General features: G+C 45.9%; 1 protein-coding gene across 1 annotated transcript; it reads right to left on the reverse strand.

The window, feature by feature from the left end:
- Positions 1 to 1,964: 1,964 nt before the first annotated feature.
- On the reverse strand, positions 1,965 to 3,618 carry LOC149350372 (tRNA methyltransferase 10 homolog C-like). Its single transcript, XM_089579384.1, has one exon. It carries the CDS (start codon positions 3,459 to 3,461, stop codon positions 2,286 to 2,288), a length of 1,176 nt encoding a protein of 391 aa, XP_089435510.1. The 5' UTR covers positions 3,462 to 3,618; the 3' UTR covers positions 1,965 to 2,285.
- Between the last annotated feature and the right edge of the window lie 15,924 nt (positions 3,619 to 19,542).

Genomic DNA, 19,542 nt, shown 5'->3' on the forward strand with positions numbered 1-19,542 from the left:
ACCACTGTCTAAACGCTCAGTGTCCATTTAGTATCAGGCCGTTACCAAATGGCTTAGACACAAAACAGGAAAAAATTATCTGGAATGAAACTTGTGTCAATTGGTACAAAGCCAAGCATGTTACTACAGCACTACTGGCACTGCTTGAGTGTGGCAATATAATATTGCACACAACCACTCTGCCTATTTTCTAAAGGCAAATGGAGCAATAAGAGATCAAGTAGGAGTGGCATCGAGGTAAATTCCAGGGCTGCCTTTTGTTTGAACACCCCAGCAAAACAGATTGATGTGCAGCATAGTTGCATTTAATGTGAAATGAAGCAGAAGTAAGTGCAGAAGCATTGCAAATAATAATGCTTTACATATTGCCTCGCCTTGGATGACCGCAGAGGTGGCCTAGTGGTCTGAGCATCCACCTCACATGCGGAAGGTGCGGGGTTCGATCCCCAGTGCCGCCGGGTACCCACCGGTGATACAATGGGGACAAGCTTTGCCCTGGTACGCTTGGCTTGTTTACGGTGAAATGCTTGGGAAATGGGTCGTTGACCCCACCTTGAGTAGAAGAAAAAATACCTTGTGCCATGGCGCTCTTTGGCCACAGATGCCCTAACAAAAATCCATCAATCCATCATCATCATCGCCTTGGATTAGTCCTTAGATGTAATACCAGGCCATAGGTTCAATTTCTGGTGACTGTTACTGCACTTGATAAGACTTGTGTTTACATATGTGTGCATGTTTATCCACAACTTTTGAATGACACGTATCGTTCAGTATTTTCTACTTGCTGAAAGTGCAGTCTGTGAAAGGGCATCTTTCAAATGTATGCGCGACATTAAAGTGCACATGAAGTGTGTGCCTCTTTGGCTGAATATGTGGCAAGCAAAAGGACGTTTGCATTAGTTTGTCAGCCGTGCAGAGCCAAGACATAACCGACCTTCTAAAAGCCGTCTATTCTTGTGAACTTTGGGAGTAAATCATCGACCCTTACTGCTCTAGATTCCATTCAGATCCATTCTTCACAATGTTACTGCGTGCACAGTGTTAATCTGATGAGCAGAGAATCTGATGAAAGTCAGATGTTTGTTTTTCCGGCTTTTCCTTTAATATGAACAAGGCCCCCGTGCTGGGAGCCGAAACGTCATTCTTTTAACTTAGCTCGTCTGCGTTGGCATATTTTCTAATGTATCCTCCCAGCCAGATGTGATTCCATCATACGCTTACTTCATGAAACAGGTGCTGGTATAATTTTCCAACCGAAAGCAAAAGGCACAAAAAGTGCTTTAGTTTCAAGATTATTTTGATGCCTGCAAAAAGACAAATTATGTACAGGTGTGGTATTATTGACTTTTTTGATGGAAAGTCTTCAAATTGACAAATGGTGATTAGCTTGCCACCAGTGGCTTGCTTGCAACATTACACTGGTCACCATGTTGGTGGACAAGGAGCACAGTGAGAATTCTTTAGTCTAATCCACTTATCACCACTAGCCCCATGGAAGCTTCGTGGCAGCTATGAGTGGAGAACCATCATGACACCCCTAATGTTTCATGCAAGCTATGTACGGCTATTTAAACCACCCGAGTACTTTCTTGAACATTAAAAAAAAAATCTGTTCACCATCCTTCACGACTCAAATGTAACAGCAATTGTTGTACATGTCACAGTGACCACAAGAACTGTTACGGGAGCACAGATGAGTTTGCTGAGGTACCAGTTCACTATCATGTCTTTCAGAGCCACACAGGTGTTACAGTAGCAACAACTACTAATGATAGGACTCTGCTCGAATTTTATCTTTATAAACAAAACGCATTATCTTTTCCTTGTTGGTATTCCAGGTACCAGCTATGTAAGACACAGAAATCTCGGTACCAAACATTACAAAATCAGTAAATTTTATGAGGGTTCACTTCTTTGAAAGTGAAAGAATCCTGTGAAAGTGATGTTTAGACATGCTAAACTTCAGTACCAAACAATCACATCTTTATTTCTATCATTACAATTTAACAGTCATTTGCCTAGCTCCTTTAAACATGATGAGAAACCGTTCACCTTTATATATAACCTACCTACACCCCTTTGGCACCTACACTTTCACATTTGCATTTTGTTTCAGAACTACACTGGTGTCGTATTGCAACTTGCTGCTCTAGCACCACTGACTACAACACAAGGTAATTATGATATGTAATTATGGTATCACATCGATAATTCAGCGAGAGGCTTGTATTCCTGTTTCCAGGTTGGCGTAGAAAGATATGGACAAGTACACTGTTCAAAACTTAATTTTGTTGGACAGTCACACTGCGGTTTACAAATCTTAATGCGGAATTCCAGTCGTTTGTTTGCTTGAGAGCAAGCAAGATCTTGAATACATCTATTAAGTGTAGAGGCTGTGATACTTCCTTCTGCCAGTGCCAAGAAAAAGTCTGTGGAAACCGGACAGTTTTTAAGCCTTCTGAAGTTGCCTTGGCAAGAGTAGCACCTTTTTTGGCTTCTTTGTCAACCAGCGCTCCGACCACGTACACTGCATCGTAATCGAACATGTCCAAAGTGTTTTCGCTGTCTGGTGTTAAATACACAAGTTTTTCCTTAGGAAATATATCCAAGTAGCTACTTGGCGTCAATTCTGACAGCAAGGGGATTTCAGAGGGTTCGAAAAGCGCGCTCTGCAGGATTCGCGCAGTGAGGCCACTTGGAGATGCATTGCAGAAATACAAGTGGAACGGGTGCCGACTCAACCTATTCCTTCCGAAAACTGAAAGGAGGTCTCTCGCTGCTTTGTTGCATTCTCTGGGTGTCATAACCTCATCGTAACTCAGGTCGAACACGATACTCTGGCCAAACAGTACCGCTGGTATTTGTCTTGACTCGTAAAATCTATTTACAGTACCATCCCAGAGACGAAGAAGGAAACTGTTCCTAAAAAGGCGGTACTCATCCAATCGGTCTTCCGAATGCGGCAAAAGCCTTCCCAACTTAGGTTTAGGCACTTCTGTCGTTACCAAACCGTCGGTTTCCCGGCGCTGTTGGCGCAACCGTTTTTGTTCTTGATGGAAGAGATATTTGAACAAACGGCACCTCTTGTTGAAGGAGTCTTTTGCGAGGAGGTCAAGCACGTCCTGGGATGAGAGTTCCAGTGGTGTTGGTAGGCCACTTCGAAGCCGCAACTTGTGTTGCCGTAGTAAGAGCCGTATCCTCTCTCTAGTTATTTTGTCGACCGCCAGGCCGGGAAAGTCAGCGACACGGTACGGACGGTACGGATGAGTCGTTTCATTGGCTTCATCATCGCGTTCGTGCTCCTCAGTTAGTTTGTGCGACGGCACCACGGTGCAATATCTCTGACATGTGCTAAAGGGCACTTCAATGGCCGCTGCCATCAGTTTCCAGCACCCGTTGGATATTCTGTCGGTACTGTGGTGCGCTGTCAACTGCAACAACCACAGTCGAAGCGCCATAACTTTTTGTCGCAATCGCGGTTACAGCTCACGAACAAGCAACACGAACGCGGTTTTTCGACATACACATGGCACAAATAAATCTCGCTGCTGTCACCACCTCTTCCTTCGTGCATGCCACCATGCATGGAACCTCACCGTGACCTGACTTGGCTATCTTACGTACTTTGCGCAAAAGGTTGCCAGATGACAAAAGCTTAGTGGCTAAATTGTGTAAGAAATGTCTCGAGGGGTCTAAGGGGATGTGCAAAGCTTGTCTAGGGCTTTACGAGGATCTACCCAACGATGTTTCACTGAACTCTAAGCTTAATGGAAGTTCCCCATATGTTCACAAACAAGGCCTGTCGCTTGTTTTCGAAAGGTTAAACCAAAAACTTTGCAAAAACTGGCAGAACAAGACACCAAAAGACCTCAAAGCGTTTTGCCTTACTTCGCATGAAACTGCAACCACCCCTAGCAGTTATATTGCGGTCTTCAGTTAACAGAACCTAGCAGCAACGTCTAGCAGGTTCTCAGCTTTATGCAGAACATAATAAATATCTTGTAATATTTATTTATAGTCGGATACAACTAACTGAAGAACGCAGCGGCAAATACGCCTCAAAGGAGATCCTCCGGCCAATGGCATCGACCGACTGCCACGGCGTCGCTGGCGTCGCGGTTCATCTTCAGCTTTGTGGAAGAGCAGAAGAAGCGAGACAGCCATTTCTGCCCATGTTGTATCGAGCTGGCTCCTCACTTCCCTCCTTCAACCGTCCGCACCCGTAGCCTGAACAACGAACAACCCACTTCCCACAGCACGGGTACAAAGGGCTGTCTCCCCCCCTTTCTCTGCTGCATTGCCACAGAAAGTGTTGCAGGAGGTTGGCAGGTGCAAGGGGAACAACAATTTGGCCGGAGTAACCGCGACGTCGTGACAATCACTCGATTCTATTGGCTGGTGGGGATCCTTTGAGGAGCATTTGCCGCTGCGTTCTTGACCAGGTTGTATCCGGCTGTGGATAACTTCATTGATCAACAACGCGCAGCCAGCTCAGAGGAGGTATAAAAGCCCAGTGAAGGCAGCCTATTTACATATGGTAAGTGTATAGGTTTAATTTTCGACATGCATCCTTATGATGTCATGATGATCGCTGTGTTCTCTAAGGACATTAGTATACGCGTGCTTCAAACGGAGACCTCTGTCACGGTGATGGCACTGCGAATGCTGCTTCCCAGCGTCAGGGAATATAATATAGTATATCATATTTTTGCTACCTGATGCATTTCTTATTAGACTAATTCCCTATCAGCTGTCTGTAGGCAAATATGCTATTATAGTTCTGTTATTAGAATTTTCGCTAGAGATAGGCGGGCTCTGCGGTTTTGAATGGTACGACGAAACAGCGCTGATGGACGGGACGGAAGAAGAGACAGACACATGCGCTGAACTAACAACCAAATGGTTTATTGCGAAAAAGAAGGCAATATAAAGCAGCAGGGCAAGCCCATAGCACAGAAGGGAAGCAAATGTGGGATGTGGGATACATACAGGAGCTATCAAATCATCACTGGTTAAGAAAGGCGAGCTCCTGTGGGAATAGAGCCACCGATGGTTGGCTTACACATCAGTTGCCTAATTCGTGAATGTGAAAAATCACTGATATCAGGCGCGAGGTGTGATCTCTATACTTGGCGATGATAGGGGTTCGGCTCAGAAACTCGCTGAGTGCTGTAGCGAAGTACATACAGCGCTCGACTCGAACCAGTTACGAACGTTCTGCAAGGTGTATCCATGGACTTCCATTCTGTGCATGACCACATCACTGAGCTGCAACGTATGTTTCGCGGCCACCGGACAAACGCTGTAGAGGAGTTCTCTAACATCATGAATGCAGCAAGGGAGGCAACCAGTCACTTAAATGTGGCGATATCTGTACCAAGACAAGTCTCTCGTCAGGCCCACAGAGACAACTACGGGATTCAGTCGCCGGAGGAATACTACCGTGTGGCAAAATATGTGCCGTACTTGGACTCCCTCACTGCTCTTTAGCTCGTCGCTTTTCTTAAAGCAATGAGAGGAGCTTCAAATTTCTCCAGCTGCATCAATAAAAAATGAAGCACTTGAGCCGTGTTGAGTTCGCTGCCCTCGCCGAAGAACTCCAGTGCTTTTACGGCATCGACAACTTCAAAGAAGAGGCCATCTCTTGGTACGAGATGTGGTGCAACAAAACTGGGGACCCATCAGAAATAACTTACTGCGAGCTTCTACATCAGGCCAAGACATTCCTCCCTGGTGTTGCAAAAGCCGATCAGGTGGCTCTAGATTTGCCAGTTACTACCTGTACGGTCGAACGCTCCTTCAGTACAATGAGGAGAGTGAAAACCTGGCTACGCTCAACGATGACAAACGACAGACTGGACGGCCTTTGTATGATGAGTGTGCACCGAGAGCGTGTAATGAAGCACAGAAATGAATTTATCACCCGTGTCATCACGCAATTCGCCCAGAAAAATCCGAGTCGTCTGCAGTTGCTGTTCAAGGAAGACTGACTGAGTGACTGCAGTTGCGTGTTTGTGAACATATTGTGCTGTGTGCTGGTCATCAATTCGGGTGAGTCGAGAACCCGCATGCAGCAAGACTGAGCACTCTTCTCCACGAAGTGATAGTATCTTTCTGCATTTTTATTAATTTTAGTTGTTTGTTCGTTGATAAACTCCAATGTATCTCTCCTAGCCACGCTTTAATTTGCTGTTTGTAATTTTTCTTTTATGTGTGTATTTTACTCATTTTTTACCCCGCCGCGGTGGCTAAGTGGTTACGGCGCTCGGCTGCTGACCCGAAAGACGCGGGTTCGATCCCGGCCGCGGCGGCTGAATTTCTTGAAGGCGAAATTCTACAGGCCCGTGTGCTGTGCGATGTCAGTGCACGTTAAAGAACCCCAGGTGGTCAAATTTCCGGAGCCCTTCACTACGGCGTCCCTCATAGCCTCAGTTGCTTTGGGACGTTAAACCTCAATAAACCAAACCTTAGTATTTATTTATAAATAAATAAATAAATTTACTCCGCAAATAGTGCCTTTTTGCTGCGAACATACCGCTGCCCCTCCCCCCCTCCGGCGCCAACAACCAACGGTCTGCACTTGATTGTGGACAGATTTACTCGGTTACTTGAGCGCCCATGCAATTTTGGGAGCGCAGCACTCCCAAACGAATCGTACTGCTGAAATCATGACCGATCGAGCGCTCAAAGGCCCGGCTTGCATGTGAATGCGATCGCTGGAAGTACACTATGGTGGGACTATAGAAAAAAAAATTGGAAAAAAAAGATGTCCCGGCCCATGAAACTAAGTATAACGGGCTTAATTCAATATGAAGTACAAAAATAGCAAATAATAAAAAATAATTTTGCACAGCAGAAAAAAGGAAAACTTATTTGTATTATCAGAGCCGAAGCCATGGGAACGGCTGTTAAGGAGAATTGTAGTATGATAAAGGTAAATAACTTTTTTTTTTGCTGGAATGGCTTAGGTGATAAAAATTAGGAGATATAATAAGCATGATGAGAAGACTGGACTTCGGTACGCTCACTCCTGGTGTGCAGATGCGGAAGAATTTCAATAATATGGAGGAAAAATTATAGCTGAGAATCTTTGGTCTTGCTTCTGTCTCTTGCGGTATGGGGATATACGAGGTCTGTTAGAAAAGTATCCGACTTTATTTTTTTTTTTGCGAACACCTGATGGATATGAAACAAGCGCGCTTGCACCAGCCGACCTTGTACCTTCGTGCGCATGCACGAATTTTTTCCCACCTGCCAATAGCGTCAGTCGCTGGGACGCAGCGTTTGAGTGAGGCAGTGCGCAGTGCTCTCGTCGGTTTTTTATTGCAAGGAAAATGGCGGAGTGACAGGAGCAGCGCTAATGCATCAAATTTTGCCATAAACTGGGCGACAGCCAAGTGGAAACCATTCGGAATATTCAGACGGATTTCGGTGACGATGCTGTGAGCAGCACACAGATTAAGCAGTGGTACAATTAGTTTAAAGATGGGCGCACATCGGTGGAGAGCGAGCCATGCTCCGATCGGCCATCAACATGCCGAAATGACCAGATCATTGCCGAAGTGATGCGGGACCGTCGTGTGACTATCTGAGAAATTGCGGAAGAGGTGGACATGAGCAATTTCTCTGCACATTCCATTATCACAGAAGATTTGGCCATAGAGAGAATTGCGGCGAAATTCGTGCCGAAGCTGCTCACGGTGGAGCAAAAGCAGCTTCGTGTTGAAGTCTCACAGGACATGTTGGATTCCACAAACAGTGACCCCGACTTCATCAACACCATAATCACTGGTGACGAGTCTTGGGTGTACGGGTATGACCCGCAATCCAAATCCCAGCCGTCACAGTGGAAGCATTCCACGTCACCAAGACCAAAGAAGGCCCGCCAAGTGCGCAGCAATGTGAAAGTGACGCTGACTGCTTTCTTTGACTCCATCTGTGTGGCACACCACGAGTACGCACCCCACAGGGTCAAACAATGACCAAAGAGTACTGCAGGGATGTCCTCCGTCGCCTATGTGATGCTGTGCGGCGCAAGAAACCGGAGTTGAGGTGAACAGGAAAGTGGCGCACACATCACGACAATGCTCCTGCACATTCCTCGTAGTTGATTCAGGGTTTTTGGCGAGAAACCAGACTCCTGTAGTACAACAGACTCCTTACTCTCCTGATATGGCCCCCTGCGACTTCTGGCTGTTTCCCAAAATCAAGAGGCCATTGAAAGGAGCGCGATTTCAGACAAGAGAGGACATTATGACTGCAACGACAGCTGAGCTAAACTCCTTTCCGAAAGAGGCCTTTTCGTAATACTTCCAACAATGGCAGCACCACTGGGAGAAGTGTGTGGAGTCCCAAGTAGACTACTTTGAAGGTGACTAGGTTTGCAACGCTACAGTTATGCCAGTTTTTTTTCTTCGGCTAAAGGTCGGATACTTTTCTAACAGACCTCGTATGACTGGAGGCTGATCTGAAAAAGTAAATTTAAGAAAATAATAAATATTATGCAATGCTGCGCACAGCGCGTAGCTGGCTCTACCGATGCGAATCGTGTTGGTTGTTCCGCACCATACATGGCAAAATTACTTTTGAAAAGTAATTAAATTATGTTACTAATTACTAGGGCCCGGATATTTAGGCATTTGCCTAAGCATGCCTATAAATGCCTAAACGGGAGATTTTTGCACTTGCCTGCCTTTTTGTCATTTTTTGGGAAATACTACCTATTTAACCGCACTTTTTGCCTATAAACGCCTAAATCCGGCACTTCTGTCCTCGGTGCTGTTTTTGAATTTTGAGACATCTGTCTATGTATGGTGAAAGGCGCGCGCCGATGCACGCACAAAAGGCGCGGGTCTCGCCGAACGTTTTTCTCGAATTGTAATTTGAACATAGTGTAACCAAGTGTTTATCTCGAAGTGTAGCAAGAGGCGCGTTTGGAAATAGCTAGACTTGACATACATTAGTGCAAACTTCTCAGCAATGACGGAAAGGATGACTAAATTGGAAAAGGCTGTACTTTCAGTAGATGAATCGTTGAAGGTTGTGGCAGAAGTATACCAGCAGCACTTCGGGGACTGGAAGGAAAGAGCGCTACTGCTTCTAGGCGGAGACGATATGGCCACATCACCTGAAGCCCTAAGCCTTTATCAACTCTCATGTTTTAGGTTCGCGCCACTAAGTTCATGTGATGTCAAAAGAAGCCTTTTACAGTACAAAGCTACGCTTAGCGAAAACCGAAGGAGCTTCAAGTTCGAAAACCTGAAAATGCGCTTTATTGCTTCAGTTGTGGACTGCGTACGCTCCGTGCTTGACTTACAAATCTTCTACTTATGAATAAAGAGTATTATTCAAAGCGACTATTTTTGCTTTATAGCGCCAATTTCAATATTTTTTAGAGCCTAGATGCCTGCCTATTTGGGGGTTCTTTAGTGCCTAAATTTCTGGGCCCTACTAATTACCTTCCCAGAAATCACGTAAAAGTGATTAAATTACATTGCAAACTAATGCGTTCAAAAAGTAATGACATTACGTCACAATTATTTCCCACAAGTAAAATTAATTTTTAGTTTCAACGCACAGAAAGCTAGGCATTGGCCATAGTGCCTACAAAAATTTCAGATTCCTTTGTTTGCACCGCCAATGAGCCACAAAATGGGCATCGGCAATTTTGCCTTTCTTTGAAGAAAGGTTGCCTTAGTACATTGAACTGCCGCTTTGCTGACGCAGATGAGGCCAACTTAATCGCAAAATCTGTACAAAGTATTGCATCACTCTTCAATCAGAAGTCCAGCGTTCAATGCATAATATGGTTTGGTTTGGTTTATGGGGTTTAACGTCCCAAAGCGACTAAGGCTATGAGAGATGCCGTAGTGGAGGGCTCCGGAAATTTCGACCACCTGGGGTTCTTTTACGAGCACTGACATCGCACAGTACACGGGCCTCTAGAATTTCTCCTCCAAAGAAATTCAGCCGCCGCGGCCGGGATCGAACCCGCGTCTTTCGGGTCAGCAGCCGAGCACCATAACCACTGAGCCACCGCGGCGGCAATGCATAATATGGTTCCACACTCTGTATTTTGAAGAATTTGTCGTCCGCATAAACAGCGGGAGTGCATCGACTGCTTACTCATGCTCAACTTCCCCAGTAATGCACCGGGACAGAGACAGGCTGCCGATTCTGCTGTTCAATCGACTCGCTCTGGAGGCACGTTGGCTCACATATAGTGCACGTTGCAGTGACGCTGTCGCCTATGTTGCCCTTGAGTTAAAAATAAGGCTTCGGATCCGCCTACAGAAGCTAGTTTTCCCGGAAACCCACAACCAAGTTCGTTAGATGTCAGGCGAGACTTCTTGTCACTGAGGCGACGTGACAGTATACAGCTAAAACACCTAAAACTTTGCGCAATTTTTAAAAATCAGCTTCTTGAGTTAGAATAGCGCTTTTGTCCCCATAGCATTGACAGCAGTGAATTTCATCTACAGCTAAGACGTGCTAACTGGCAGGCTGGTTATGGTAGGTTATGAGATGCGCTGTAGTGGAGGGCTCTGGGTGAATTTCGGTAGTCTGGGATTCCTTAACCTGCTCTGACATCGCGCAGTACACGGGCGTTTGTGCATTTCGCCGTCATCTAAATGCGGCCGCCGTGGCTCGAACATTCTCGGACAAAAATTTAAAAACTTGGATAACTGCAAGATACTGTTACGGAAATATTGGATGTAATGGTCCGTTCTTCTGATATCTAGCAAAATCTTTTAAAGTGTTTCGATCGATCGCATCGAACAGTTAAGACTGCCATAGAAAATCAATGGGGAACGATTTTGACGATAGCAAACGGGTGATCTAGCAAACGGTGACGATAGCAAACGGGTGATCTGCCGATATATTGATGTTTATAGTGAAATCTTTCATTATGTGAAAAAAACTGCGTTCAAAAACGGTTTCCCGCTCAAAATGCTTTTGCGCACAGTTGTTGGGTGTGGGTATTCGATCCCGCGTCCTTGGACTCGGCGGTCGAACGGAGCAGCAGCGGCTAGCACAAAAATATTTCGTGATATTTAAATGCAACGAATGCTTCATATTGCCGCAACCCATTGGTCAAAATGGGGCTCCTTTGTAAAATGAGAAGCATTAAAATACGTCGACACGTAGACGTGTTACAACACGCCATAGCAACCGGCACAATGTTGGCATATATCCACTGCACAGTGTCTAAAAAAACCAAAAGCTGTTCCTTTCTTTTCTTTTTCCTTATGGGGGAAGAGGCCCGTTACGGAGGAGGCTGCCTCTGCGAACGCTTCGGGTTTCTCACTTTCTTTGCGTCAAGTTTCTTGCATCTTTTTTCCCGCTATGGGGCTTGCCTCGTGGCAGCCTTCGGCAACAGCATCAATCAGCTTCGCCGCTTCTTCTCTTGTTTTCATAATTTGGGCTGGGGAAAATGTCCTCAACGACCAAATGAGAGCTATTATGTAAGCGCCGCGTAGCTTGATTTTCTTGAATGATCTGTAAAAAAAAAAGCGCGTTATTTGATACGTGGAATATAGCTCAACAGCAAGGCTAACTGGATGAAGGTTCTCTGCGTCCTTCAAATCTTTTTTCTTGCCTTCTTCCTGCCAGCCAGCTCTCTCCTTTTCTTTTGTGTGTTCGGACCATCCTAGGCAAAGCAGAAAAAAAAAAACATCATACCTTAGGAGCGAGGTATTTCATGACGACAATATTAAGATTCGTGGAATGTCGCCACGTGCGGTTTTGGATGAGCGTAGCTATTTGAGTCGAGTTTTAAATTAGCATTTATGTTAACAAAGGAAATGAGCCAAGTTAGCGGCGACTAGATAAGGAAATTTGCTGGGATAGGGATGAGCCTAATTAGAAACGCATCAGTTAGAGATCAACGGAAGAGTTCTCTTTCCTCAATTGATTCAATGTGGCAAATTATGGTTGTCTTCGAACTCGGAACCTTCCGAAGCTTACTTATGACTGGACGCGCGACAACGTCCAATCCTATTCCTATAGGGCTGCTTTTCGCAAGGCAGCATGCCGCGCACCCCAGCGTCGTTGTCTTCTTTTCGTTGAGACCACTTCGGTCTATCTGCAACGGCGAGCAACGATGCACATCCGTCACGTCTTCCTCATCTCTCCACACGTCGCACCGTCACACACGCGCAAAATTGTAACGTCCTAAACCTGTACCCGCCGCGGTGGCTCAGTGGTTACGGCGCTCGACTGCTGTCCCGGAAGACGCGGGTTCGATCCCGGCCGCGGTGGTTGAATTTCGATGAAGGCGAAATTCTAGAGGCCCGTGTACTGTGCGATGTCCGTGCACGTTAAAGAACCCCAGGTGGTCGAAATTTCTGGAGCCCTTCACTACGGCGTCTCTCATAACCTCAGTTGCTTTGGGACGTTAAACCCCAATAAACCAATAAACCAAACCTAAACCTGTCACCAACGCCTATACTGTGCACGTGATCTCGTTAGTAAAAAAAAAAAAAAAAGCCTTTCAGCGAGGGCGACAAGCAAAAGGTACATCGCAGTGAAAACAACGCGACAGACAAGTGACTCAGTAGAGAAGTGGTGAAACAAGCGTAGACTTTTAACTAGGCTTTTATTAGGAAGGCAGGGTGTAAAACAAGATGGGAAAGGGCGCGCGCGCGTGAAAGCAAAGCGGCCAAGGCCGAAAAGCTAAAGCTGAACGCACATCTCGATTCCACCCTGCTCACCTGCGCGCACGAGCGCCTATATCTTGTGTAAGACTCTGGCTGTTCGGAGTAAACGCCTATTTGTAAGTCAGTACCTGTCTCGTTCTTTCTCTTGTAGCCTCTGCTCTCGGTTTCAGTTCGAGCTGTTTGCCCAATGAATGCTTACCGACTTGTTCGGTTTATTATTGTTATGGACGAAGTACTACGCGAAACTCGTATTTGTATTTCCAGGCAAACACAGCCATGCTCTACTAATAAGACACTAGATGAGCCAGGACATTTCGCTTGTTCGTCTAATATTAATGTTCGCTAACAGAGGAAGTGAACCTGCGTAACATCCAGTCGAATCCACGCATTGCTATCATAAGAAGCGAGCGTTAAACTCACATCGACCTTCTGAATGTGGTTTATAAGGGCACCTAAATATTTACTGTCTCGGTTGTGACGATTGGTGCCTACCGGAGACAATGGAAAACCCCGTCACGCGTGAGAAACGCATTTGCTGTGAATCGCAACAACACGTTTGGATAACCGGCCTTTGTCGGAAGAGGTTATCTTGCGGCCATGACCAGATTCCCAATGTGTTGGACAGGCGATAAAGGTTTTGCGCAATTCCTACACAGGAGACGTCTGGGCTCCAAGCTGAGGCGGAACAATTTGCTCTTTGTGTACGTAAGCTGCGTCATCTTCACCACCGTCGTCGCCCGCCATCGTCTGTTGCTTTTTTCTTTCATTCCTTCTTCATTTCCCCGAACTCCACTTAATGTATAAGCATTTACTGTCCGGGTTCTGTGTACAAATCAAAGGTAGAACCTGCAATCAAACCGGGAAAAGGGGCATTTTTATCAGTTTTGAAGTCTTAGAGGGACTCTGAAATAATTGTGATGACCATATTCTAATGCGCATACATGTAGAGGTGGTCTTGGTGAGTATTTGGGTCAAATTTAAAAGCTTTGCGTGGACCCTACATTTTGCAAATGATCTTTTAAAATTGCTTCTCGCAACCGATTAGGGCGACACCTTACCGCGCGTTCTTAGCCGCCGCTACCAACCTGACGTAGAATGGGGAATCTGGGCGAGCCTTTTTAATGGGCGAGCTTGAGTGAAATGGGCGGGATGGGGCGCGGTCGGGCGCAGTTCCAACCTGTTTTCTTACCTTTTTTTCTCGCGCGTCAGCGGTTATTAGTTGAGGGCGGAGAGGAGGAGATCACTTCTAATCGCCAATATCTTGGTGTTAATGAAGCTATCGTTTTAGCAGATGGCACAAGGTTGACCGCCGTTTGCCAGTATGCTTTTAACACTCGATGAGTGATGGCAACGCTAGGCCAATATAGACAGCTTTCTTAAATGACGGAGTCAATTCTGGCAAACATGGGGGGAACTATATCTAACATGGCCCGGGATAGCCGTGATTTTAAGCTGGCACAACCGACAATGGCAAACAGCGGGAAAATTTTGGCTAACCTGGCCCATGATAGCCAGGATTTCGTGATGGCTCAGCCAGTACTGGGAAAGCGATGGACAACCAGGGCCATCATTGGATGCGGTAAAGAGTGGTTGAGCCAATAACAGAAACTGATTGGAAACTCTGGGCCTACTTGAGGCCATCCTTTCCCAACGCTGTCATGTGCGACATGGGTAGCTTATTTCTTATTTTTTGAGGTGTGGTGACGAGTGATGGAATACTGATCGCTAGTGCGCTTTTCATAACCTCAGTAAATATCATTTCATGATCCCTTTAAGTGGCTGAATATGTGGGGTTTAGCTTCCCAAAGCTGCACAAGGTGTGTGCGTGTGTGTGTGTGCGTGTGCGTGTGCGTGTGTGTGTGTGTGTGTGTGTGTGTGTGTGTGTGTGTGTGTGTGTGTGTGTGTGTGTGTGTGTGTGCGTGCGTGCGTGCGTGCGCGCGCGCGCGCGCGCGTGTGCGGGGGGGGGGGGGGGGGGGAATGTCGTTAACGAGCATTGAAATCGCACAGCACACAGGCGTTTTTATACTTCGCCTCCATTGTGATGAGGCTGCCGCGACTGGGATAGTCATTCGAGATCGCTTTTCACCGGAAATAAAAGCACATTTATTAAAACTGCGAGATACTGCGTCACTTGTAAGTGAAATCGTCTCAACTGGCGCCCGCCTTTCTCCCAGAATATTTATTTCTGACAGAATAAATTCGTGATATGCGTCTCAGGCCAGGTTTCTCGTCCTCATTTCGAACAAACTGGCTGCGCTCAATAGCTTGTTTTTCTTCTTTTTTTTAAATGGAGTTTTAACGTCCCAAAGCGACTCAGGCTATGAGGGAGGCCGTAGTGAAGGGCTGCGGATAACTTCGACCACTTGGGGTTCTTTAACGTGCACTGACATGGCACAGGCGCTCAAAACCAGTTAAGATATACGTATGTAGAGGTGTGGAAGTAACTACCATTGGAAACGTTGCAGTCTCATCGATTCAATGCATTGATACACTTTTCATATCTTAATGATGCTGTGTTACCTGTGCTATCTGTCAATCTTTTACTTCTCTTGTATTTGTCTCTTGTCGTGCCTAATTGGGGCCTTAGTTTATAAATGTTTTTTTTTTGTTTACAACATTTTCGCCGATGCCTATTGGCGTTGGTTGGAAATATTCTGTATTTTTCATTTATTGCACATTTATTGGAGTCGACGTGTTTTTAATCCAGAAGTTCTTAACTTCGTTGTTATGCTTGCTGATCCATTCTGCAGTATTCGCCCGAGGCCCTTCAAGACATTCTTGGCAGTCAGCGTGCGTGTTTCTGTGTACAAACGACAAAGACAAGACTAAGCGCAGAAACCGGGGAGTCGACAAAGCGACCCCAAGCAAGGAGTGCGACGTTGCGTGTGAAGCATTTGCGGCCGGGAGACATAGTGGTAGCGCGACTCTAAACAAGTTTTGGTGTAGTAAATATTCCTTTTCTTATCATTCCATCGTCGCTTAGGTGCGATTACTCTCCTTGTCTTGCGTGGAAGTCAGTAATTTCAGCCGCTTTGTTTGTAGGGTGGAGGTTGGTTGGTGTTGGTTCATGGCAGCGGAAATGTTCCATCAGAATGTAGGTGGTGGAGACAATTACGCATACCACCGGTGCTCTTTCTCGTTCTCTGAAATTTGACAACGTGCAGGGACCATCATCATCATCATCAGCCTGACTACACCCACTACTGGGCCAAAGCCTCTCTACAGTGTTCTAGAACACTGTAGGCCTCTCCCATGACTCTCCAATTAACCGTGTCCTTTGCGAGCAATGGCCACCCAATCTCCGCAAAAACTTCTAAATCTCATCCGCCCACCCAACTTTCTGCCGCCCCCTGCTACACTTGCATTCTCTTGGAATCCACTCCTTCGCATTACATGCCCAGCCCAAGCCCATTTCGCTCCCTCATAGCCTTAGTTGATTTGAGACGTTAAACCCCAATAAACTAAACTAAGCCCATTTCTTCCTCTTAATTTCGACTAGGATTTAGTATGGTTATTGGTTACTTATTTAGCACGGTTATTCAAACTTGTTGGAAGTCGCAGCTCGTCTCACTGAGTGACTGTATTGCAAGCACAAATTACTCACCATGCAGCAGCATTAGTGGCTTTTCATTGGCCCAGGCGGCGCATGGTAATTTTGGCGCCCGGACCGCGTGCATCACAGCGGCGGTGCTTATAGGCGATTCGTTTCACGTCGCTGAATTTGACGCACTGGCCGTGTGTCGAAAGCGTGCGGCATATGCCGCCCTCCGTTATCTTGCCTTCATTAGATGATAGAGCGCTGGAGATTTGACTCGGTTTTTTGTGATAATGCTTTCAGTGCGCGGATCGCTTTCTGGCTAACAGTGAAGGCACCTATAGCTGTGGATTCGACATGGGTCTAATGGTGAGTAGAACATATGGATTCTAGGAAGGTCTCAAGCTTGTTGTAAATGTCTTCTTCCGTTTTCATGTCGTTTTCTTACTGCGTGCAAGACCTGTATCATGCCGGTGCGCTATTACTGCGCACGAAATCCAGCAGCCTCCATGCGGATTCCTGTGTCTGTGCCCGTTGTGGATGCGGTGTGGGTCCGTGGACTTTTTGTTAAACGTTTCCGATCAGTGCTGTTAATATATTCGCCATGGCAGAGCCGTAGTGCGAATGCTGGCTCCGGGATAGGGAAGAGGGGCGGTGGAACGGTTTGATCTGTCTCCAGAGTAGTTCTTTGCGATTTGAATGGAATAATTGAAGTGTTGTCCGGATTCTGTGTTGATTTCTTGCACTTGCATTGCTAGGTACTACTCTCCAAGACTCGAAGAAGGTGACGAGGAGTTAGGTGATTAGCGAAATTAGTTTTCTCGAATTGATGCGCACCGTACAGTGGTGAGCAGCCTTGTCTAGAGCGCTCGGGCGGTGCACTTCCTTGCAAACAAATCCAGATTTTGTGGCAGCCTCTAGGGTCCAGCTGCAGCGCTTGCACGGAAGTAGCGCCAGATAGCCTCGTAAACAAAGCAGGCACGAAAACTTTGCCCTGTAATGAGGGGCTGCTCTCTAATTTCGGTTTTTGTTACCAAGTGCGCACTGCTCAAGCGCTCTAGACAAGGCTGCTCACCACCGTACGTAGAAGTTAGTCTGATATGAATAAAAAAAAGCTATCCCTAGTGTGCAGCGTGCTGAGATTTTCACTGGCGTACGTGTCATCGCTGTAGTTTGTGGAAACGATCACCAGCATTCTCTATTATGTGTAATGTTATCGTGTAATATTATCGTAGCCGTCGTTCCACACTTCTTTAACACTCAGATCACTATAACTAATATTATTTTGGGCCGTCTACCTTAAAGGTTCATTTTATCTGGCTAAGAATTTACTGGATTTTTGGTTTGCTTAATTCACTGAAACTTTCTATTGATTTGAAATCAGAACCTACGATTAAAACTTGCTTTTTTACTGGCTTTGGTTTCATCGTTACACGACAGACGTATTAACGGATGTTCCTCTAAATATTATTATCTTCTAAATAAAGGCTCGCTTTTAACCGCTCCTTCAGTTTTAAATTACGGTGTTTTGTTTTTGTCAAGAGACAGAGCGAGAGCAAAGAAAAGAACGCAGAGAGGTTACCAGATCCATCCCTGCCGACTGCTATCAACGCATCGGAAAGGAAGACGAAAATGTGACAGAGAAATGAACACTAGTACTTTCTAAATTAAGCGCCTGTGTTTTACTTAACACATCGCTGCCAGGTGCTGAAAGCGGTCACCGATCTGGTATACAAGAACGAAAATTACAGACACAGTTTTAATGCGTAGCTCGGGCTGGCATTTGTTGAGACAGCTTCCTGCACTGTGTCTTACATCTTATCAAACTCGTATGCTACAACGTTTGGTAGACTATACCGCAAACGCCGGTTCCAGCTTCCTTCGATGCTTTTTACCAACTTCACCATGGGGCCAGGAACACTGCGTGTAGTGAGTTTCCCTGAACACGTGCTGATGCTTATTGAATTGTTTACATGCTAAGGTGGGCTGTTCTATCAAATGAAACTCCCAATAAACTTTCTGTTGACGCAGTGTCGGGAGCAGAAGTGATGTACCCCGCTCGAGACTCTGTTAAGCTCCACTGCCGCTCCACTAGTCTTTCGGCAGCGACTTCTGTCAAGACAGGCGAGGGGATGAGTGTTTTTATTTATAGGAATGTCAGTTTTCTCCTTTCTATCCGTGGCTCTCTCCCCTGGAGAAAAACAGCGAGCCACGCAATGGCGCGTGGTATACACTAAATTTGCTTCCAACAGTACTAACTGTACTTCCCTACGGTCGCCGACAGCGTTATGTGGCTAAGCAACGAGTCCTGAGGCGAAGGGTTTTAAAAAGGTGGCGTTGTTAGTGCTCATGGGTGAACCGCACAGGTATGGAAGCGAACGGATCGTGCTAGTGGGTTCTACAATGTATACCCGCAGAATGTTGTCCCTAATGCAAAAATTCAAACTGCGTCGACGAGCTCATTGGTTTGGACCTTTCTCTTTGTACCCGTGTGGCTAGCTTCCATGTTTGTTTGTTTGTTTTTTGTTTGTTTTTGCGGAGACTGCTGCTCGCGAACGCTGTTGCATTGCGAAGAACAGGTATACATTACATTTCTTCTAATTTACTATAATTTTATTCCGGTCTTTTCAAGCAGCGAGGCTTTACGCGAGGCTTTACCCTTACCGGAAACGCAAAGCGAAATGCGGCAGTTCAGAGTCTCTTGTTTCTTGTTTCAATTCTAGTAGCAAAGCAGCGGAGAGTAACAAATGGCACACACGTTCAATGATCTGGAAGTGAATATGGTAGAATAACGAAGCAAAAACCATGCACTTGAGAGCGCCGGCGTCAACACGCACAGCGCTTCAAATTATGCAAAGTCACCGTTTTGCTGGTCTGTGTTCGCCACACTGAAATTTAAGTTTTTTTTTTATAATCAGGAAGGCAATTAGCAGCAGCTACTCAATTCGTGGCAGCCAGCCCGGATAGCAGTAAGATGATATTCTGAAACAGATCGGCGATCTTGATACTCTTTTACGACCGACGTTCTTAAAAAGTCTGAAGTCATGACTTAGGCTTCTCTGAATAACTATAAACTCTAACTCTAAAAACTGGCGCCACAGGCAAGTCAGATGTAAGTTTCACATGTTATGGGCAGCAGTAAGCTAAGGATGAAACGATCAAGAAGGAGCTGCTGCGTGCTTTCAAGTGCCAAAAAATGACCTTGAGAGGCAAGAGAACTGAAGGGGAAAAAAAATGCTTGTTTTAACCGAAATTCATTTCGAAGACGGAACGCTGTCTTATGCCATGTGACAAAGCTATCGGGGAAAATCGAGAATGTTTCAGTAGTCGCGAACATTTCCAGTT

The sequence above is a fragment of the Amblyomma mixtum genome, chromosome 3, assembly GCF_055824585.1.
Source record: "Amblyomma mixtum isolate Tamu chromosome 3, ASM5582458v1, whole genome shotgun sequence".
In the NCBI taxonomy this organism is placed as follows: domain Eukaryota; kingdom Metazoa; phylum Arthropoda; class Arachnida; order Ixodida; family Ixodidae; genus Amblyomma; species Amblyomma mixtum.